This window comes from Balaenoptera borealis, assembly GCF_965194805.1.
Source record: "Balaenoptera borealis genome assembly, chromosome: 3".
Lineage (NCBI taxonomy): Eukaryota > Metazoa > Chordata > Mammalia > Artiodactyla > Balaenopteridae > Balaenoptera > Balaenoptera borealis.
The window spans coordinates 124,940,388-124,963,893 of record NC_138866.1 but is presented as its reverse complement, the minus strand read 5'-3'; the positions used below and the strand labels follow the sequence as shown (position 1 = coordinate 124,963,893).

Here is a 23,506-nt window from a genome sequence, read left to right as displayed (position 1 = left end):
GTCCTGTGCCAGCAAAACAGATGTCCATGCGCCACCTCCTTCTCCACATAATTCAGTTCTGAAACAGAGTCTCACACGGATGCATTTGACCAGCAGAATATAAATCACAACCAGATCCTGACCTGCAGAGGAGCCTTGGAAACGTAGTCATTAGTGGTTTAGCCTCTACAGTTCAGAAAGGAATCATGTGAGCCAGTCCACAGTATGTACTACAGAATCACTGACTTTTAGGGCTGGGAGAGATTTTAGAGAGGAGGACAGTTCAGCCTTCAGAGACAGATGAACTGGGGTTGTCCAAGTTAGAGTCAAAATTACAGCTGGTTAGAGACAAAATCCATGAGTACGAACATCTGACCCTGTCTACCTGCTCCACTTTCTCCCTCTGAAACTCTGACGGGTTCCAGAAGGAATCCCTGCATTTGTTGGAAGTCTAGACCATATATACACAGTGTCCAGGGATCCATATCATTTTTCCAAAAGGAAACACTATGGGATTTGGAAAACTTCTTTCCTGTGAGTTAGGCTAAACTGGTTTCAAATCCTGACCGCTACATGTCGTCGGTGTGGCCTTAGACAAGTCACTTACCCTCTCCGAGCTTCAGTTTCCTCTTGAGCAAAGTGGGCAATTGTAATGTCTGTTTTAATGGGTTTTTGCAAAAAGTGAAATGTCAAAAGCACCTGACATACAGTAAGTGCTCAATAAATATTAGTCCTGTGATTCCCAACTCTTTGGTATTCAGTCAACATGTAGTTATATTTTTATGCAACATGAAGATATTTCCTAAAAGAGCAACAGAATTTAGAATTCTCAGAATTTGCCATGGAAACTTAACCCTTCAGTTACTGCATAAGCCTGCAAACATCTCCAGGCCCATTCTTATGTTGGCAATTTTTCAGGCAAATGCCCCAGTGTAAGCTATATCTAAGATGAGAGTTACTGGGAAAGTTTAGTGCCTTCCATAAATTTAGTGTTTATTCATTATGAAGCAGAAGGGAGGTCCATTAGGACCTGTTGCAGGAGCACACACTGACTGAGAACTGTTCCTAAGATGTATGACTTGGAGCTGAACCAAAGGAAGCCTTCAACTTAGGGCAGTTTGATGTTTCCCACGGGAAACACAGGCTCTCCCAATTCTGACTTCTTTCTTATTCTTTCCAGGGACAACTGGTGAGGCTCAGAGGAAAGAGTTGTGCCCCAGGAATCACTGGAAAGCTAGATCTCACCTCCCCTTTTCTCTCTCTCTGGGCCTCAGTTGCTTCATCTAACAAAAAGGGCTAGGGCTAGAGGGACTTCCCTGGTGGTCCGGTGGATAAGACTCCACGCTTCCACTGCAGGGGGCACGGGTTCGATCCCTGGTCAGGAACTAAGGTCCCGCATGCCACTCCCCCCCCCCAAAAAAAAAAGAGGGCTAGAAGACTGTTATATCCTCGTGCCAGCCCCCACCTCCCTCCCAGTGCTCAGATCTGTGATTCCAAGGCTTAATGGTGGGCTCACGCCCTAGAGGGGAAATATCCTGGGACTCAGGAGATAGTATACAAAGGCAAAGGTCTCTACCTATGCAGAGCAGCTATTTGTTCAAACAGAGTCTTAATTCCTAATGAGCTCACGAACTATACATATTGAACTCATAGCTCATACAGGGCTAGGTCTTAAAGTCAGGACTTAAAGTAAAAATCCTCTTTAGTCAAAATTACCCTTGAAAATCCCCAAGGTTGTATCTGCATTGCGTGACAATATCATCTTTCAATAAGATCAATACAGCCAGTTTTTCCTCTCATTTGGGATATTTGAACACCAAATATAGTAGTGGGCTTGTGTCTGGGGGCTGTGCTGTATGAGGATAGAAAATGTTCAATGCTATAGACACATCCAGTGCTGGGAGATAGATGCTCACGTTATGAAAGGTTGAGTTCCACTGAGGGGAGAGATGCAGGGGCTGGGCAGGCAAAGGGAAGTCCAGAGGAAGGACAGGAATGGTCCTTGACACCAGGAGCAAGGGGAGTGTGTAGGGTGGGACTCCAAAAGGTCAAAGGCCAGCATGTTGGGGGAGGGGCTCCAGAGATCAGGCCAAAGTGACGCAGTGATGCTGAAGGGGTCCTCAGCAACCCTGCCGAGCGCCCTCCAACCCAACCACCCTTCTGCTCAGCACTGCTTGGTCTTAAAGGGCCCTTCCCCTAGGTCTGCAAAGAGATCTTCAGAAAAGGCTCAGATAATTATGTCATCTACGTTGAGAGAGAAGTGATCCTACTGAGATGTGGAAGGTTGGGAAGACTTCGGGGAGAACAAGGGTGTTGGGTGGGTCTGCATAGCCAGGGAGGATGGGGGCAGCATTCTGGCATGGGAGACAAGTGGGAGGCGGGGCAAAAAGAGCAAAAGCAGAAAAGCTGAGGTGGGGAAGCTCAGGACCTGTTAGATGGCCAGGTGAGCCGGGAAGGTGAGACATTACCTTCCTGGAAACAGGTGTCCTGAGCCAGGTACCAGAGGGCTCAAATATCAGGCTAGAGACTTTGGACTTTGGCCTTTGTGTAGAGACTAGGGGTTTTGAGCAGGAAAATTACTGTAATCAAAGTTGATTCTCCTGGAAGCCCAGCTGGTCAGTGCGGTGCAGGTGGATGCCAGTTAGGAGGTCAGACAGGAACCCAGGCTAGAGATAATCCAGGTCCCAGATGGGGTAGTGGTGAGAGCATGGAAAGGGAGAAGGTAGGAGAAGGATGCAACATGCTCCGAGCTCAGGTACCTGGGAGCCAAACTTCAATTCCTTCCATGTAACACTATGTTGATCCCCTACAGTTCTTTCTGAATGTCAGGACCAAGTCACCCCATTTCCAGAGACAAAGTTTCTTGCTTTAGGAACACACAAAAGTATTCTGGGTCCTAAAACTAAGAGAGAGTGTGAGCTTTTGTGACCTCTGGCCCAGCACTGAGAAGTCTTCCCTAGAGCTATGGGGCTCTCTGCTGCATGGATTTGAGGAGTCTCAGCTTGTCTGGCTTCTGCTTTTAAACATTTTCCCACCATCACTGCTGCTGACACCATAGGCATATGCTCAACCGGGAAAAACCTTTCCAATTTGAAACTTTAAGCACTCAGCTAACTAAGGTCACAGAGACGGATCTGACCAGAGATCAGTAGAGGTCCCTGCCTCTGATGTTCTCCACTCTGTGTTCAGAAAAACGAAGTAAGTACTCTCTGAGCTTGCGTATGGGGTGAATTGATTCATGTATCCACTCAACAAATATGAACTGAACACCTACCATGTGCCAATTCTAGGCACTGGGGATACAAGAGTGAATGAAACAATCAAGTCCCTGTCCCCATGGAGTCCACATTCTAGTAGGGGATAGACAACAAACAGTGAGTTAAATGTACAGCACGTGAGATCATGATAAGTGCTACAGAGAGGAATAAAGCAGAATAATAAGCATAAGCAATGCTGGGATTTGCCATTTGTGTTGGGTGGTCAGGATGGGCCTCAATGAGCAGGTCAGATTGGAGCGGGGACCCAGAGAAAGTGAAGGGCAAGTCATATGGGTGTCTGGGAGGAGTGTTCCAGGCAGAGAGACCTGCAAGTGCAGAGGATTGTGCTGGGTGCTCAAGGAATAGCAAAGAGGCCAGTGAGGCTAATGTGGAGTCAGGGGGGGAGAGGGGTAGGAGGTGAGGTCAAGAAGGAGCGGGCAGATCGCGGAGGGCCTTGGAGGCCACGGTAAGGACTTTGGCTTTTTCTCCAAGTGAGATGAGAGCCGGTGTGGACTTCTGAGCAGAGGATGACAAGAGCTGGTTCCCATCTGGACAGACTCCCTCTGGCTGTTGTTTTGAGACCAATCAGGAGGCCACTACCATAATCTGGTGGTTGTTCAGATCAGGGTGATCTTATCAGTGGGGGAAGAGCAGATGTTTGTAGGAGTAAGGCCCAGGGCACCCGAGATTTGGGGAGGAAAGGTCAGATTTTAACATTATGAGCTTTAGATGAACAGCCCCCGAACAGCTGCTCGCCCTCAAGCCTGACCCTTCTAGTCCAGCCCTGGGCTCTGAGGGCTGTTCTGAGAGAAGAGCTGCTGCAGTGTTCTGAGTGGGGACAAACTTTTTCTCTTTTTTAATTAATTAATTTATTTTTTGCTGCATTGGGTCTTTGTTGCAGTGCGTGGGCTCTAGGCGCACGGGCTTCAGTAATTATGGCACATGGGCTTAGTAGTTGTGGCTTGCAGGCTCTAGAGCGCAGGCTCAGTAGTTGTGACGCACGGGCTTAGTTGCTCTGTGGCATGAGGGATCTTCCTGGACCAGGGCTCGAACCCGTGTCCCCTGCATTGGCAGGCGGATTCTTAACCACTGCGCCACCAGGGAAGCCCAGGGACAAACTCTTTTAGAATAGATATCAAGCCTAGCAGGATGGCTGCTTTGAAAGGGCCTTCTGGGTGTCCTAAGTGTAAAAAAGAAAATCAGTTTTCATTGCCACGTTAGAGGACACAATTGGGAACTTCATTCCCTGATTGCTCCCTCAGTGTTTCATTCACCACTGGTGCCAAGGTCATTCAGTCCTTAATGTCGCTGTCATTCGAAGGGACAGTGCCTCATGCTGCTGCCCCCCAGAGGCTACTAGTCTAATTGCAGCCCAGGCTGTACCTCCCGGACTTCACCGTGTTTTCTGAGCACAAACCATGGGCTCCACGTGCACAGCAGCATGGCAGAGCCCTCAGAGAACTGAGACCAGAGGGGTGACTCTCTAAGATGCCCAACCTCGGGGCATCTGGCCTGCATTCCTGTAAGGGATGTGGGACTGGGGGCCCAGAATCTGGTTTCCCATTCCTGCTTGGCTCTCATCTCACTGGATAACTCACCGTGGAACTCAACCAAGACCCATGCTCAAATAGCAAGCCCTCAAACTGGACAGTTTCTCATTTTCCCTTCCTGCTCTGACATTTTAAAAGTGCTTATGGAATCTATACATTAAATGGAGTATGGTCTCCATATCATCCCCAATTCCTTTGAGATTCTTGCACCCTTCATCTCTCTCTCCCCAAACATCCCTCCTGGCACCCAAGGAAACCTGGGAAACCACGCTGCAAGGCTCCTTCTGGGCCTGCCTTTCCTGCCTGTACCCCAAGATTTTTGGAGCTTTTTTTCTTCTTTTGCTCATCAAAACTGACCACTCCTAGTTCCATCAACTAACTAATGAGTGCTAATGAGGGATCATATTTTTCCATATCTCTGGAACCTCGGTTTTTAAATCTGTACAACACAGCTAATAATAATATTTATCTTCAGGGTTATTATGAGGATTACAAATTCTTTATGTGAACTGTCTGGCAGAGTGTCTGAGGTATTCGATAAATGGTAGACATTAGTCTAGAATGGACTCAGCTCAGACATCATCTTCTCTAAGAAATCTTCTTTGATTCCCACCAAGTGGGGTTAAATGTTTGTCATCTGTGCTTTAAAGACTATGGAAGTAATTCATTGAGTACTGGATATATGCCCACAACAGGCTAGACACCTATGGTCAGCAGAATAATCCCCTCTACCCCCGACTCCCAAGATGTCCACATCCTAATCCCTGGAACCTGTGGGTATGTTACCTTACATGGCAAGAGGGAATTAAGGCTGCAGATGGAATTAAGTTTGTTAATCAGCTGACTTTAAGATGGAGAGATTATCCTGGATTATCCAGTTGGCCCAATATAATCACAAATCTCCTTAAAAAGTAAAAGAGGGAGGCAGGAGAGTCAGAGGAAGAGATGTGATGACAGAAGCAGAGGTCTGAGTGAGACCATTGCTGGCATTGAAGATGAAAGGGAGAGCGGAGCCAAGGAATGAGAGCAGCCTCTAGAAACCAGAAAAGGTAAGAAAATGGATTCTCCCCTAGAGCTTCCAGCAGGAATGCAGCCCTGCTGACTCCTTGATTTTAACCCAGTGAGACCCATTTCAGACTTCTGGTCTCCAGAGCTATAAGATAATAAAACTGTGTTGTTTTAAGCCACTAAATTTGTGGTAATTTGTTACAGCCACTGTTAGGAACTAATACAACCCCTCACATACATCTAATTTGTACAATTATCCAAGTCATCATTGTTATTGTTACCACTTTACAATTGAAAAACCTGCAGCTCAGAGAAGTAATTTGTCGAAAACTGCACAGCTAATAAATAGCTATCAGATCTTTCAATGCAAGTTACAGAAAACAAACAAAACACAAATTGGCTCAACCTATCAGGGGGAGTGGGTATTGGCTCAACCTGTTGGAGGGTGGGTATTGGCTCATATAACTGAAAAAAAATTCCAGAGGAGGTACTTGTGGAGACCAGGCAAGGCTTGATCCACAAGCTAAAATGATGACACCAGAAGTCCAGTATTTCTCTATCTCTTGTGTCTGTTTTCAGAATCTTGGCTTCATTCTCAGGTTCCACACAGTGGACCCCATGGCTCCAGGCTCACCACTGTGGTGGCAAAAATGGCTACAGCAATTCCAGATGTCACAACCTCACTCCCCACAACTTCTAGAGGAAAAAAGAAAGCTTCCCTTTTTCAGACGGCCCAGCAAAACTCTTGTAGTAATTTTTTGCTTCTAATTATGTTAAACCCCAATTCCGGGGCTAAATACTGAGCCCCATGGTGGACCTGTGAATGAGGGGTGGGGAAGGGTTGAATTGCCTGAAAGGAGATCAGAGTCCTTTGGGCAGGAGAAACAGGAAATTGATATCAAATGTCCACAGTGCTGGCAAGGAAAGGTCCACCACAAAGTTTCTGAGTTCAAACACTACTGCTTCCCAGTAAAGTCATTTTCTGACTCTTTGGACACATGGTCATTGTCTGTTTATCTTTCAGTGAGACTAAGGGACAAGCCTGGAGCCATCCTAATCTCCTCTGTGTTCCCAGCCCCTACCCCATGGCCTAGCTGAGATCGATCATCAGAGAAATGTTTGTTGGTCACTGCGGCTGCTCTCTCCAGGGAAGTGAGCCACTTAGGAAGTGTTACCTTTCTCTGATTCTGTGTGAAGCTGTGATGGTGCTTAAGCAAGCTAAATGTTTCTGAGAAAATGTAAGTACTCCAATGGATATAAGCAGTGGCCTGGATTTAAGCCAGTTTGAGTTGGATGTTTCTTTTACTTGCAGCTAAAAACATCCTAACAGTTACAAATGCCTTATGGGGTGGGTGTTGTGAGGATTTAAATGAGATAATGCATGTAAAGTATTTAAACACGTTTAACAGGTGTTAGCTATTATTATTTTTATTACCACTTATAATGACATTATTTATGAGTTCCTCAAGGGCAGGTTGAATCCTGCCCATTCTGGAATGTAGTTAATAATATTTAAGTAATGGTTGAAACAAATTGAAGTATTCAGGGCACCACTTTACAAGGGTTAAGTTTCCATCAATCGAATTTTTAAATGCGAGTTATATTTTCAAATTCACTAAGATAACTTGCTATTTACAGAATTTTCCTGTAGAAAATTATTTTTCAAAGATAAGTCATTTCATAATTCAAATCATTTATGTTTAATTCGCCTGTTGTACAAATTTGGAAATTCTTATATGCATGATCAGGTTTCTTTCATTCATTCAGTAGTTCACTCATCCATTCATTTACTCAGCAACTTTTTGGAGCAACTGTCATATGCCAAGCCCTGTGCTAGGACATAGGGAGATAGAGTTAAAACTTGGCCCCTGTGTTCAGGGAGTTCACAGTCTAATGAATGAACAGACAATAAACCAAGAATTACAGCAAGGTGGCTAGGAGGGCAAGAAAGAGGAAGCCCAGGGCAGAGGTGGTGGGAAGTGGGTGAAAGCAGTGAAATCTTCATAAAGAGGAGCCTCTACTGTTCCTGAAGGACAACTAGAAGTTAGCTGGTGAATGTGCAAAGGCTTGAGGTAACATAAAGTTTATTTTCAGGGAAATCCAAGTATTGACAGCATTTGTTCTGTATGGGTACAGCTTATGTAAGAATGGCGCTTGTGTCAAGAGGTAAGACAGAGAATAGGCGAGGATGAGGTCCAAAGGGCCTCAAATGCTGTGTGGGAAAGTTCAGATTTTATCTTGAAGACAATGGGGAGAACTTTGAGGGATTTTAAGCAAACATGATCAGATTCGTGTTTCAGAAAGACTATCTTGGTGGTGATAAAAAGGGTGATTGGAGCTGTGGCAAGAGGGTAGAGGAGGCAAGCCTGAAGCAGTCAGGGGGAGACCAGTTAGGAAATGACTGTTAGGTGGAATCATGTAAAATCATGATTTTTTTTTTTTAGAAAATGGTCAAATGTCATCAATTCCATATGGTTCAACCTAATACATGGTCCAGGTAAGAAATGATCAGAGCCCCAGTGAAGGCAGAGGCAGAGGAGATGAAACCAAGAGACATTTAGGAAGTCTAATTTGATAGGATACCATGATTTCTTTGGTGAGAGGGACAAAGGAAAAGGCATATGTCCTAAACTGGAAATATACAATCACAGACTATATAAAATAATTCTTGAAACTAGAAGAACAGTTACTTCAATTAGTTTTACAGCTGAGGACTGATAAATTCATTCATTTGGATACAGCAACACAGCGTGTTTGGGGCTGAGTTGGGATTGAAACCCAGGTCTCCTGACTATTCTACTATTCTAGCTTCACTGCACCTTGGATATTCCAAAAAGATATTTGTGTTAGTTTCCTGGGGCTACCATAACAAAATACAGCTAACTGGGTGGCTTAAACAACAGAAATTTATTGTCTCACAGTTTTGGAGGCTGGAAACCTGAAAACAAGGTGTTGATAGTGTTGGTTCCTTCAGAGGGCTGTGGGGGAGATTCTGTTCCAGGCCTTTCTCCTTAGTTTGTAGGCACATCACCCTGATCTTTGCCTTCATGTTCACATGGCATTCTCCCTGAGTGTGTGTATGTGTGTGTGTGCCCGTCTCTTCACATGGCTGCCTCCACTTTGTATATCCATGTCCCTGTTTTCTCTTATAAGGACACCAGTCCTTAGTGTCCCCACAGGAGACACAGTCATAAGGACACAGTCATAAGACCCACCCCACTCCAGTATGACATCATCTAAACTAATTACATCTTCAACGACCCTATTTCCAAATAAGGTCACATTCTGAGGTACTGGGGGTTAGGGCTTCAACATATGAATTTGGAGGGGGGCACAGTTCAACTCATAACACTACTTCCGAAAGTCCTATGTCATGTTACTGGTGGTAATTCTGTCTTTTCCCTTGGAAAAGGAAATACGGACCTGAGGAATAAGAGTCTTTTCTCTTTCCTTTATATCTTATCACAATGCCAAGGATAGCGTTCTACCCTTCAAGTCTGCGTTGACATACCTGCTGGCAAGAGACAGGGATTTCAGTGAGCTTCTAAAAATTTTACTGTGTGGTCTACTCTTATTGGCGGAAAGAAAAAACTCCTTAACTGCATTCCATTTGACTAGATGGGCAGAACATGTGGTTACCTGCTTTGGGTGTACAATGGTTCCCTTTGATTTCATATGCCAAGGGCAGGCAGCCAACTGCTCTTACTTTACCTGTGATCAGGCTCAGCAGTGGCTTCCAAGGGGAGCTGAGGAATGGCAGGTGTTCGTGTGCATCATGATGTTGGTTTTTTAAGACATGGCCTTTATTTTGGAACTATCAATAATCAAATAGGCTTTCTCTGGGTAGAATTAAAATGTAGGTTAGAAGGACACTCAGGGCTTAGCTATTGAGAGGCCTTACTGAGAAGATTTAGAAAAGTGTTGGAGTCTCCACCCCACCACTCACAGTAACTGAGACCACGTTTAACCACAAAGCTGTAGATGGGTAAAAACATGGGCTCTAGAGTCCCACAGACTTGGGCTTGAAACTCTGCCCTGATTTTACATTAAGAGTTGGCTTAGTTATCAAAAAGGGAACTAAGTAAAATCAGGTGCCTCCTGATATGATGCACTGAAAAGGGCACAACATTGCTTATATAGTGCCCCCACCAAAAGCACATAATCTAAATTTAATCATAGAGAAACAACTGGGCAAGCCCAAATTAAAGGACATGCTGCAGAACAATAGGTATTCTTTGAAAACGTCAATGTCATAAAAGAAAATGAAAGGCAGGAACTTCCCTGGTGGTCCAGTGGGTAAGACTCCGCACTCCCAATGTAGGGGGCCTGGGTTTGATCCCTGTTCAGGGAACTAGATCCCGAATACTGCAACTAAGACCCAGTGCAGCCAAATAAATAAATAAATATTAAAAAAAGAAAAGAAAATGAAAGGTAGAGGAACTGTTCCAGATTATAGGAGACTAAAGAGACATGACATCTAATGCAATACTTGATCCTGAATTAGATTCTGGATTGGGGGAAAAAGTTTCTTGAAAGAGCAATATTGGGAAAATTGGCAAAATTTGAATATGGATTATAAATTAGATAATAGTATTGTAGCAATGTTAAGTTTCCTGAATTTGATCATCATACTGTGGTTATGTAAGAGATTTTCCTTGTTTTGGGGAGATACATGATGTATTTAGGGTTGAAGGGTAATAATTTCTGTAATTTACTCTTAAGTGGTTCAGGAAGAAAACTAGAATAAAAAATAATGAGGATTGGTAATTATACTTAAAAATACTGCACTGATATTTGAAAGTCACTAAGAGAGTAAATCTTAAAAGTTCTCACTACCAGAGAAAAAGGTAACTATGTGAGGTGATGGATGTGTTAACTAACTTTATTGTAGTAATCATTTTACAACATATATGTATTATCAAATCATCACGTTGTGCACCTTAAACTTACACAGTGTTGTATGTGAATTGTACATCAATTAAGCTGAAAAATAAATAAATAACCCCCCCAAAATAATGAGGAGCTTATTTATGTAATATGTAAATAGAGAGAGAGAGAGAGAGAAAGCAAATGTGGCAAAGGGTTAACGTTAAATAAATCTAGGTGAAGTGTATTAGAAAATTTATTATAATTTTCTCACAAATTTTCTCTATCCTTGAATTTTTCCAAAATAAAAAGTTTAATTAAAAAAGAAGAGATGAACCAGACTGGATATTGTCCAAGACACTGAGCTAAAAAGGTGCAAAAGTATTACTGGAGTGTTAAAAATCTAACTAGAAATGTAACTTGAAAAAAACGTATTGTGAAAACTTCTCTTTGGAGAATACAAATGTGATTGGGAAAAAGTGCTTATACAACTCACTTGTGGTCGAGAGATGAAGTTCCTAAGGGCAAAGCGAAGGATCCATGGACAGTTACTGTCATTTTTGGATTTTTAGGGAAGGTCCTCCTTCTCTACTGCTCCCCTGTGAAGTTCTCAGTCTCTCTTCTAAATAAAAATGAATTACTTTTTTTTTTTTTAATGTTTAAAAGAGAACCAAATTACCAGCCTCTCTTTTTAATCTGGTTCTGCCAGTTGTACAACCTTGAACAAGTCACTTCATCCATTCAGCAAACGTTTATTTAGTACCCACTCTGTGCCAGGTACTGTTTAGATGTTGGAGACTTGGCATTGAATAACATATATATGGCACCTGCCCTCATGGAGTTTACAGAGCAGTGATATGTGACAGATACTAGGGGTTGCCAACATTACAGGAATTTCCTTTTCTTCCTTGCTAATAAAACTCCAATTTTGCAGAAAGCAATGTGTGAGGGGGAAAGCCATGTGTGCTACAGATTGGGAGAAAATACTTGCAAACCACATATCTGACAAAGGACTAGTATCTAGAATGTATAAGGAACTCTCAAAAGTAACGAAAGGAAGGAAGGAAGAAAGAAAGAAAGAAAGAAAGAAAGAAAGAAAGAAAGAAAGAAAGAAAGGAAGGAAGGAAGGAAGGAAGGAAGGAAGGGAGGGAGGGAGGAAGAAAGGGAGGGAGAAAGAAAGAAAGGAAGGGAGAAAGAAAGAAAGAAATCACTCCCATTAGAAAATGGGCAAAAACATAACACACATTTTACCAAAGTGGATATAGAGATGGCAAATAACCACACGAAAAGGTATTCAATCGCATTAGTCATTAGCAAACTGGAAATTAAAACCACAATGAGATATCACTTCATCCTTATCAGAATGGCTAACATAAAAATAGTGACATCACCAAATGCTGGTAAGGATGTGGAAAAACTGGATCAATGGACCACTCATATCTTGCTAGTGGGAATGTAAAATGGCGCAGTCACTTTGGAACAGTTTGGTAGGTTCTTTAAGCACTAAATAGGCAACTACCATACAACTCAACAACGGCACTCTTGGGCATTTACTACAGAGAAGTAAACATTTATGTTTATGCAAAAACTTGTACATGAATGTTCAAAGCAGCTTTATTCATAATAGCCCCAAACTTAAGTCAACCCAAATGTTTTTCAGTGATAGTTGAACAAACTGTGGTACAACCACATCATGGAATACATCCAGCAATAAAAATGAACCACCTAGTGATACAACAACCTGGATAGATCCCCAGGGAATGATGCTGTGTGAAAAAAAGCCAATCCCAAAACGTTATATACAGTGTGATTCCATTTGTATAACATTCTTGAAATGACAAATTATAGAAATGGAGAACAGATTGGTGGTTACCATGGGTTAGGGGGATGATGGAGTATGGCCTAGAAGAAATGTGGATGTGGTTATAAAAGGTCAACATGTGGGATCTTTGGAAATGTTCTGTATCTTCACTGTGGTGGTGGTCACACAAATCTACACATGTGATAAAATCACATAGAATTAAATACACACATGTTCCCAACAAAAGAGTGCTTGTAAAACTGCTGAAATCTGTTTAAGAACTGGGGAAGACTGGGTGAAGTGTTGTATGGAATCTCCATTACTCCTTTTTTTTTTTAATTTATTTTTATTTTATTTATTTTTGGCTGCGTTGGGTTTTCGTTGCTGCGCGCGGGCTTTCTCTAGTTGTGGCGAGCGGGGGCTACTCTTGGTTGCTGTGCGCAGGCTTCTCATTGTGGTGGCTTCTCTTGTTGCAGAGCACAGGCTCTAGAGTGCAGGCTCAGTAGTTGTGGCACATGGGCTCAGTAGTTGTGGCGCAGGGGCTTAGTTGCTCCACGGCAGGTGCGATCTTCCAGGACCAGGGCTCGAACCCGAGTGCCCTGCACTGGCAGGCGGATTCTTAACCACTGCGCCACAAGGGAAGCCCTCCATTACTTCTTATAACTGCATGTAAATCTACAATTATCACAAAATAAAAAGTGTTTTATATGGGTGACTTAAATCTCAGTAAAGCTGTTAAAAAACACACACACACACACCAGAAAATGGGAGGGTGTTTTTGATTGTCACCATGGGAGGGAAGCACTTTTAGAATTTAATGGATGTGAGATTCCCATATTCCATAGGACAGAATTTTACAACAAAGAATCAACCTCCCCCATGGAACATGCTGCCAGATATTCAGGTAGATAACACACACACAAACAGAAGAACAGTAACAACATATATGTTTATACTTATCTGAACCTAGCACTTAATCCCATTTACAAATAAATGTAAAAGTAATCTGTGTATTATTTTAATACACTCTGAATTTTCCAGGAATGCTAATATCGTGTAAAAAGAGGAAAAGTTGTTATTTTGTTTTGCTTGGAACTTTGCCAAGAATTGTTCCTCATTCCAGAAAATCAACAATAACAATGCTTCCAATAATATTTGAGTCACCAGTACATTTCATTAGCCTCCATTTAAGCTGGTCATTCATGATATATATACACATATGTAATTTATTATATAAATGCATTTATTATATACATGCATTCATTATATATATATGTATATAAATATATATATATATATATATATTTTTTTTTTTTTTTTTTTTGCCACATGGCATGCAGGATCTTAGTTCCCTGACCAGAGATCAAACCCGTGCCCCCTGCAGTGGAAGTGCAGAGTTGTAACCACTGAACCACCAGGGTAGTCCCATGATATATATTTTTGAATGATATATGTATTTAGTCCTTATTTTGAAATGTCAAATATAAAGTGTTGACTATATTTGGTTAAATATTATCTTATGTTCTGTAAAATCATTATAAGTAGATGCAAGCATCTGATTGCATCATGTTGTGTAATGTAGATGTGCCTGTGTACCTCCATATTGTAATACATATTATTTTCTAATAAATTACTTTTAATACTTTTAAAATACTATTAAAATACTTTTAATACTTTCTAATAAGTTTCCAAAAAATTACTTTTATTTCTCCTTTATATTACAGTTAGGGCATTGTATAGATTATTTGTAATATGTGTAATATTACACATTACATTACACATATTTGTAATATATGTAAGTTACATTATCTATGAGTTTCATGCCAGGATGAGTAAAGGAGACATTACAAAATATGTGTCTTGAAAAGAGGGTGTTGAGTTTGATAGAGTGGAGAACTACTAGTCTAATTTCTGGTCAATGAGAGGTCTGTGGAGGATCTTCAGGAAAATATTTTCTTCTCCGATAAAAAAAAGAGAGGGGCTCTGCACCACTTTCCCTCCCTCTTTTGGAAGTTCTAGGACAACATAATGCTTCTGTATGATGCAGTCATCTTGCAACCAGGAGGCAACAAGTCTGAGAAACAAAAATTAAAATGCTGAGAAGTGTGGGGCCAAAAAACAAGAAGTATGGAACGAGCCTGGGTATTTGATGGTGTCACTGATCTGTGGCACTAATCCTAGAACTGCCGGCTGTGGATAATTATAGGTCTGCATTGTTTAACCCACTGTTAGTCAGGTATTCTCTTGCACGCAGCTGAAAGTATCTAACCAAGATATGGAGAATACAGTAAATGGGCAATTACAATCAAGTATAATAAAGTGCTCTAATTGAAATAGAGGAAGATAGGGAAGCATTTCTTCACATTCCCAACCCAAACTGGGGGTGGGGGGTTGTCAGTGAATATTTCCTGTAGGAAATACCTGGTCTAAGGCCTGAAGAATGAGTAGGGGGTTAGCAGGACAGGGCACAGGAGAGTGTTCCATATAGAGAGAACAGCAAGTGAAATACTACAGAGTGACAGAGCAATGATTCTGCCAGAAAGGAGGTTTCCTGAAAAAGGTATAAACAATAGGTATGAGATACTAGATCAAATCCTGACTCAGTCACTTGGTAACTGTAAGTTACTTAGCCTCTCTGAGTTCCAGTTTCATCATCATGAAAATGACAGTTATGGTAGTTCTCATGTCCTAGGGTCTTTTTGAGGAGAAGATTGTCACAATCATCTAGACAGGATATGTTCAAATCTAGACCTGGGTGGTTATAAAGGTGCATAAATAGAGGAAACATACTGGGGTTTGCTTCGACAAGGCTTGTTGAGTCAGTGTTTAAAGGGAGAGGGTACAGGATCAAGGATGATGTGTTGGTTTCTGGCATGGGTAACTGAGTGGTTGATGTGCCATTCACTGTTCCAGGCAATACAAAAGGAGTAGTGGATTTTAAGGGGGAAATTACGGGGTTCCGTTTTGCAGATTTTGAGTCTGGGGTACCTGTGGGATGTGGAGGCATCCAATAGGTACTAGAATATACACCTCTGAGCTTAGGAGATGTGTTTGGGTTGCGGGTAGACAGGGAAGCGATAGCATATAACTAATAACTGAAACCAAAGGAGAAGGTGGGATGTGCCAGGACAAATGGTGAGAGGTGGTGTAAGGCCAGAGCCCTGAGGTATATGTAATACCCAGGACATTTAATGGCTGGGCAGAGGAAGAGGGGCCTGCAGAGGAAACTGAGACGGAGCACCCTTAAGGATAGGAAGAAAAAACAAGAAGTAGCGTCTGAGATCACGAAAGCTGATAGAAGAATATTTCTCAACAAGGGGAGAGATCAAGTAGAGTAAGGGTTGAGAAACGTGAGATTAACAAGTGGAGTTATGGCTGACCTTGACCAGAGGCGTTTCTAGGGGGTGGAAGGCAGATTGGAGAGAGATAAGGAGTGGGAGGGGAAGGACGAACACAAGCAGCTCTTTCTGCAAAGTTGGCTGCCAACGGGAGATAAGACGGCAGAGAAGAACGTAGGGACTTGAGGAGCGGAGGTGGAGGAAGGATGGAGGCTTAAGCATGATTAACTGCCACTGGGAAGGAGCCAGTAGAAAGGGAGAGACTGAAGCTACAGGAATGTAAGGAAAATTCATTCAACAATTAGTTGAGCGCTTCCTACGTGCCAGATCAGTTCTCCCATCCTCTCCAGAGAATACGCGTGTAGGCTACACATATGACAGGTTTAACCTAAGGCTTTATCTTCAAGGGAAAGAGGGTCTCAAGCTGTTTTTCGTAGGAGTTCCAATTCTGACCCTCTACCCCTCCCCCCACCCTACCCCCCCCACATCACCGGATACCCCGAAGGAGCCCCAACACCGCTGGATCTCACAACCTCAATTGGACACTTGAAGCCACAACTAACGGGTCTCTAAGAGGGCCAAACTAGTGACGCCAACGCCACAGCCTCCCCGGCGTTTCGCCCCAGCTCGCGAGAACAGAAGCGATTACGCAAGGAATCGCCTTCTGGCTGGCTCCGCCCCTTTCCTTTCTTTGTTTCCAAGCCCGAGGATCTCGCGATAGTTGGGCGGCAAATCCCGCGAGCTGAGACCTGGGGCCGGTTCTGCGGTTCTCGCGGTGTTTGCGCGAGACTGCTCCTTTCCTGCTTCCCTTGCCGGTCCAGCTGCTTTCCTCCCCCTCTTCCCCGCCCGACCTCCCCCTCCTTCCCCCGCGGGCCCCCTCCCCGCAGGGATAATATGGTCTCCGGCGATGGACGCCCCAAGTGCAGGTTAGTTTCAGTTCACCGACTGGATCTGGCAGCTGGAGACGCGCGCTGCCCCGGCCCCGAGTTCTTTGCTTCTCTCTCCTGGAGTTGCTCGGCCGGCGCCGGGGCCCTCCGGGCTCAGGTTGTGCTCCCTTGGGGCCTGCCTGCTGGGCCGCACTCTCTGCGCCCAGGCCTCGAGGGCCCGGCCTCGCCGCCCTCGCCCCTCAGCGTGACCCCACCAAGGGCCGTCCGCTCCGCCGCTGGCCTTGACCCGTGCCGGCCTCGGCCCGTTGGCCACTGCTGGCTGCCAGCGGCTTCTCGGTACTCCTCAGTAGCACTAGGGTCGAGGAAAGGCCCACCATCTTCTCCCCGCCCCCCATTTGTAAGAGATGAGGGTGGGGGCTAGTGTCTCCTTGGTGGCGTCTCACGTAGCTAGTTGTTTATTCCGCTGTCCAGCCTCGAGCCCCTCCCTCTCTCTTTGCCTCTAGAAGCAGAGGTGGGGGGTGGTCAAGGCCGAACACTGGTCAGCCAGTTCTCGGACCATTTATTGCAGCGCTGGATCTCCTCCCCCCATCCACCTCCCTCGCTTAACCCTCAATAAAAAAGGGAAAACATTATATAGTCTCAAAAAGTGAACAGTGCTTATCGCTTCTCATTTCGGACCAAGGTCCTAGCAGTGTTGGGGGTCCTGCCCACCTACTGCAGTGAATCTGCACAAAAGATCTGAAGGTTCTTTAACCTCAAGGCTGCCTCCCCGCCACTTCCCCCAAGAACCTTAGGAGCTGGGGCACATTCAAATAAGTCCCCTGGGTCTTTGACTTTGTAGTTAAGCTTCAATTCGTACAAAACCAGGAAGACGTGTCTTTTAGGGAGAATCTGCTAATTTACCCAGATATTTTGTTGTTCACCTTTACCTTTAGTCTTAAGGCCTGTGAAGGTCTTACCTGATAAGTTGTTTGTTTTGGTTTGGTTTTGATTTTATTCCTGTTGTTGAATGCTGTGTAAAAGTCCATCTTTTGGTTATTTTTTTAAAAATCAGTTCTTCTAACATAATTGTGGCGTTGTCCTGTCTGTATTTATGCAATTTTCAGGACATGTCTTCACAAAACATGCCTATTCATCCTTTAAATCATTCTTATTGTCCCTTTCTAGGTATTCTTTATTATCACATTTTCAGGAGTTAATTATTTTACTTTCTAGGTATTCTTGTCCCTTTCTAGGTATTCTTTATTATCACATTTTCAGGAGTTAATTATTTTACCAGTTTTTATTTGACAAGGGTCATGGCTTAGAGTTTTACTATCCAATACAGTGGACACCAGCCACATGTGACTATTTAAATTTAAATTAATTAAATAAAATTAAAAACTCTGTTCCTCAGTCGCTGTAACCACATTTCAAGTGCTCAATGGCCACGGCTACCTATAGAAAATATAGGTAATATAGCGCAAATATAGAAAATTTGCGCCATTACAGAAAATTCTTTTGGACAAAGCTGGTTTCTAGGTATTTTCACTTTGAATAAGGTAATTTGTAGCAGTGTTTAATGAAAGTATAATTTTTTTTTCAGTTTTTATTTGACAAGAGTTATGGCTTAGAGTTTTACTGTCCAATACAGTGGACACCAGCCACATGTGACTATTTAAATTTAAATTAATTAAATAAAATTAAAAACTCTGTTCCTCAGTCGCTGTAACCACATTTCAAGTGCTCAATGGCCACGGCTACCTATAGAAAATATAGGTAATATAGCGCAAATATAGAAAATTTGCGCCATTACAGAAAATTCTTTTGGACAAAGCTGGTTTCTAGGTATTTTCACTTTGAATAAGGTAATTTGTAGCAGTGTTTAATGAAAGTATAATTTTTTTTTTCAGGATATGCCTTTGAGTACCTTATTGAAACATTAAATGACAGTTCACATAAGAAGTTCTTCAATGTACCTAGACTTGGAGGCACCAAGTATGGTAATGTTGCTTAAATTTTCTTGGATTTGTTTAGTTTCTAATAATAAAAATGCATTTGTTGAGCTGAGTTGAAGAAATTTTAAATTTATTCCCACCATGTCGTAGCAGGTACACCTACACATATGTCTAACATTTTAAAAGCTTCTTGGGCTAGCTTTTGTTTGAGGAGGATGTAAGCCCATACCATAGCTTCTCATTTTAAAATCTAAGTTAGTTTAGTAATGATTTTTACCCCCAAGAAATTACTAGTACAATTTTAAAAACAATAGAAACCTGCCGGATGATATTCTAGAGCTATTAAATGTATATTTTAATTTTCCAAGTGAACAGTGCCACTATCCTTTGAACAAGAATCATCAGCAGGGCCCACTGATTTGAGTTGTTGACCAGGGCATGGTTTGCCCTGGCTTGTGCCCTGACACTCTTGGCAGACCTTTGCAGGCGCCTGACCAGGATCAAACCTTTCACTGAGGTTTCAGAAGAGTGAACTTGGTGGAACCTCAGAGTATTGGATGGAAGTCTTTACTTTATTGACCACTGAGTAATTTTCTCAACCAGGCCGGTGAAGGGAAGACCTGTTTGGAAGAGTGATTTAGATTATTCTTGTCTGATTTTTCAGTGAAAAGAAAAATTAAATGCCAAATCTGTTGCAGTTTTGGAGGGAGCTTTTCCTTAACCTTGGTTTTGTTTTTGTTTTTGTTTTTTCCTTCTTCTTGTGTTACTTAAGATTGCTTTTGTGATTTTTCTGTAGATTTTGGTGGGTTTAAATGTTCTAGACTAGCAGTATTTTCTTGTACATTCTGAGAAGATTTGGATATTTTAGAGTATATTTTGGAGAAGATCCCTATCCTAGAATTAAGTTGCCATTTAAAAATAAACATTTCACCAAAATCCTTTACCTTGCATGTTTAGTTGCTGTGATTTGTATTGAGAGGTTGGTCTTTTCTTAGTGCCATGTGTCTTTCATTCACATTTATTTTATTTCTTCACTGAAGATGAGTTTGTATTAATTTTGAAAAGGGAACAGCTAAGTTGATTATATACAAGAAAGATCTTTTATTTCCCTTCTCTCAAATATCTAGTGATTCTGGCCTGGAAGTTTCTTAACCCACATTTTATAGTTTAGTAAAGTAAAAGAACATATATGAGGATGTTTTTTAATTTGAGTATAAGTTCTTTCTATGGATAATTTGTGGAAATGTGCCTACTTGAAGATAGCCTGTATTTCCCAAATGCAGGAAATCAGTGGGAAACTATCAAAACAACTGTAAAATGCATTGAAAGAGTGATTAAAAAAGTAAGAGCTGTATTATCTCTGGAAAATAAGCTGTCACAGGCATCTGTACATAACTGAGTTCCAGAGTACCAGGGTTTTTATAACCATGATAAATTAATAAGAGAATGCCTGTAAATACAAATGCCTTTAAAACAGAAATTTGGTTTTTATTTCTGTGGGATTAAAACGTTGTTTTTAATAGAATGGTTTTATGAGAGGTTTATTAAGTAATTACCTAAATAATTTCTTAGTAATTACTTAGTAGGGAATAAAATTTGAAAGAAGAATTGACTTTGAAAGAAAGGAGCAACTTGAGTAGAAAAACAAAAAATCCTTGCTGCATTTTTGGAGGGACCAGATTGAATGGCCTCCCAGACATGTGCTTAGGAGACATTGCTTTGGTAATCACCAGGGTTCTGGACCACTGCCCTCTCTGCTTCCCACATTCGGATGCCTACCAGGCTGAGAATCACAGTTGTAGTGAGTAACTTAATGAAGGGCAAGTGTTCTAGCTCTCTTATATGTTGGTGAGGAAAGATAGTTGAGAGCACTCTTCTAAGCTCCCTGCTAACTGTATCAGGAATGCCTGCAGCTGCAAGGAACTGAAAACCTACTGTACAGTGACTCTAACAAATAGGGGTTTATTTTTCTCACCTAACAAGAAGTCTGGATGTGGACATACTGGGACTGTATAGCACCAACATCAGCAAGGACCTAGGCTTCTCACTTTTTTCTGTTTTGCTTTCATTTTTTGGGTTGCAAATAGCTGATGTACCTGCATTAGGTCCATGTTCTAGGCAGCTGGAAGAGCAAAACAGAAAGAAAAGCCCACCCCAGGAGCTTTTGCCTGTATCTCCTTGGCCAAAATGTCATCTCCACTCTCGGCTTTAAAGGCTGAAAGATGGTGTATTTAGCTTTCTGGATTTTGCAGTAGAGAAAGACAAGGGAGAAGTGGTTGAAGTGGTTGGGAGTGGGTAGTGAGTGAACTAGCCTAGACTATCTGCCTCACTAACAGTACCTTCCCTTATTAAGTCTGTCTTTAGATAGAATACAACACAAATTACTTGATTTCTCCTTTTTTATTGCCATTTTATCTTTTTGCTTCCCAAGTTTATACTCAAGGTTTTTTTTTTTTTTTTTTAATTAGTTAATGCCAGCTGTTTCCTTAGTCAGTAGTTCTCAAACTTCAGCGTGCATCAGGATCAGCCGGAGGCTTGCTGGGCCCCATCTCCGGAGTTCTGATCTGGGGTAGAGACTGAAAATTTGGATTTCTAACAAGTTGCCAGGAGATACTGATGCTGCTGGCTTGGGGCCATATTTTGAGAGCCACTTAGTCTTTTTTTTTTTTTTTTGGCTTCGTTGGGTCTTCGTGGCTGCGCAGGGGCTACTCTTTGTTGTGGCGCATGGGCTTCTCATTGCAGTGGCTTCTCTTGCTGCAGAACACGGTCTCTAGGCGCTCGGGCTTCAGTAGTTGTGGCATGTGGGCTCAGTAGTTGTGGCTTGCGGGCTCTAGAACGCAGGCTCAGTAGTTGTGGCGCACGGGCTTAGTTGCTCCGTGACATGTGGGATCTTCCCAGACCAGGGATTGAACCCGTGTCCCCTGCATTGGCAGGTGGATTCTTAACCACTGCGCCACCAGGGAAGTCCTATACTCAAAGTATCTTTATGGAAGTGGGCATATGGTACACGTTGACCACATTTTAAACTTTCATAATTTCACTAGTGGCAAAATGTCTTTTTAATGATCTGGAGCTGCCTGTCTGGCACTCCAGTGCATTGACTACAACCTTAGAGATTTTGAGTGACTCTCTTAAGTAGATCTCTGAATTTGAAAATATACCTGGTTCCAAGGAAGAGAGAAATCACTGTTGCCTGGAATAGTCAGAGACTGCTTTCTGAAGGAAGGAGGACTTGAATTGATGTTAAACAGAGGGATCACAGAGGCCAGTCAACACTTGGGGAATTAGAATGACCAGCAAGCATAATGGAAAATGAGTAAGGGGGAAGACAGTGAAGAGACTGGCCTGGCTCTAGTGAAACATATTTTAGAGAGTAGCTGTTACTGGGCAAGAGGGCCTTCAGCCTGGTGTAAAGCCTCAGGCCCCTTTCTTTATCTCAGGTTATCTCATTCATCTTTCCTTTTTCCTTCCTAACTGCTTGCTTTTTAACCATGGTACTGCTTAGTCCTGTAGTAGAGCCAAGACTTGGTTTTCCAAATCCTACCTTGTAATCTCTGAAAGAAAATCTGTATTTAATTTTTTAGGAGAGTTTTTATTATAAGAAATTAGGTTGGGATTGGTAATCAAAGACAAAAACATTATAGGTAGTGTAGAAACAGTTTCATTTTTACGTGCATATACAAATATATGTAAATGTGCTACTTAACAAAAAATACAGTATATATTGTTTTGTAACCTTTTTTTATTTAGTATATCATGAACATCTTTCCATGTCATTGAATACAAGTATCCCTTGCTATCTGAATCTGTTCGGTTTCTGAGTCAGGGATTATGAGTTTGAGTAGAAGGGGATACCTGTACTTTTCTACAGCTACTGGCTGCACGGGATTGCCTATATGGATGCATCATGGTTTAGTTAGCAGATCTTTGAATATTGAGGTTACCAACTTTTCCCTATTTATAAATAAAGCCGCTGTGTGTGTGTAGTAGTTAAATTTGCATGCAACCTTATTATATAGTTACCGGTTGAAAGTATTGTTTCCTCCACCCGCATCACTTTTCTTTTTCACTTTTACTGTATATGTACTGTCTTTTCCAGTCTTTGTCCTTGAATATAAGGAACAGAAACTCACTTAACTCAGCACTCAAGAAAGAAGATGTTGTTACAGTTTCCAAACATCCAAAGGCAAAGGAAGAAAGCACAGTCAGGCCTCATGGGAACTAGAATTTCTAAGCCAGAGGCTGTTCTTTCTGTCACCTGTTTCTTTTTGAAGATCTACTCTCCAGTCTTCTGTCTCCACAGCCCACTTTACTTATTGGTATTGTGTAATACCCAGTATAGCCACTACCAGCCATTCTTTGTGTGTTATGATTAGCTTACCAGCCAGTTAAGACTGTATCTCTAGATGACTTTTTCTACTATTGTTTTAACCTATAGTTAACCTGTGGTTTGGCTGGGCAAGTCAGGCGTCTGTTGCTGGTCAGTTATCTTGCTGGTAGGAACAGAAGTCCATATTTTCTAATCTTGTCTCTTCCATGGACTCTGGAAAGGGCTGTAAGTTTGGTAAGCAATGAAATAATTTGCTTGTAATGTTTACACACGATACATAACTTTCTAAGGATTACCTTTACCTAATGTGATTCTATTCCATCTACAATCATGCACTCACCAACCCTCCACATTTTGTCCAATGGTCTGTTGGTTTTAACTGTGCTTTTGTAGACAATTTCTATTCTAGATTAGGTCCTTTTGGTAGCAGAGAACAGACACCCACTAGCTCAAGTGAAGAAAGATTTATTGTAATGATGCAGAGCTCCCGGGCAAATGAAAGGTGGCTGTATCTCAAGAAAAGGGGCAATGAGCCAGAAGTGAGGGAGCTCTT

At 42.2% G+C, this 23,506-nt stretch overlaps 1 protein-coding gene across 1 annotated transcript in view; it reads left to right on the top strand.

The window, feature by feature from the left end:
• Positions 1-16,523: 16,523 nt before the first annotated feature.
• Positions 16,524-23,506, top strand: part of IREB2 (iron responsive element binding protein 2) — a 56,166-nt gene continuing 49,183 nt past the window's right edge. The window contains exons 1-2 of the mRNA XM_082386982.1: positions 16,524-16,725; positions 18,579-18,668. Of these exons, the coding sequence (XP_082243108.1) occupies positions 16,707-16,725; positions 18,579-18,668 (109 nt within the window). The 5' untranslated portion in view covers positions 16,524-16,706. The remainder of the gene's footprint in view (positions 16,726-18,578; positions 18,669-23,506) is intronic.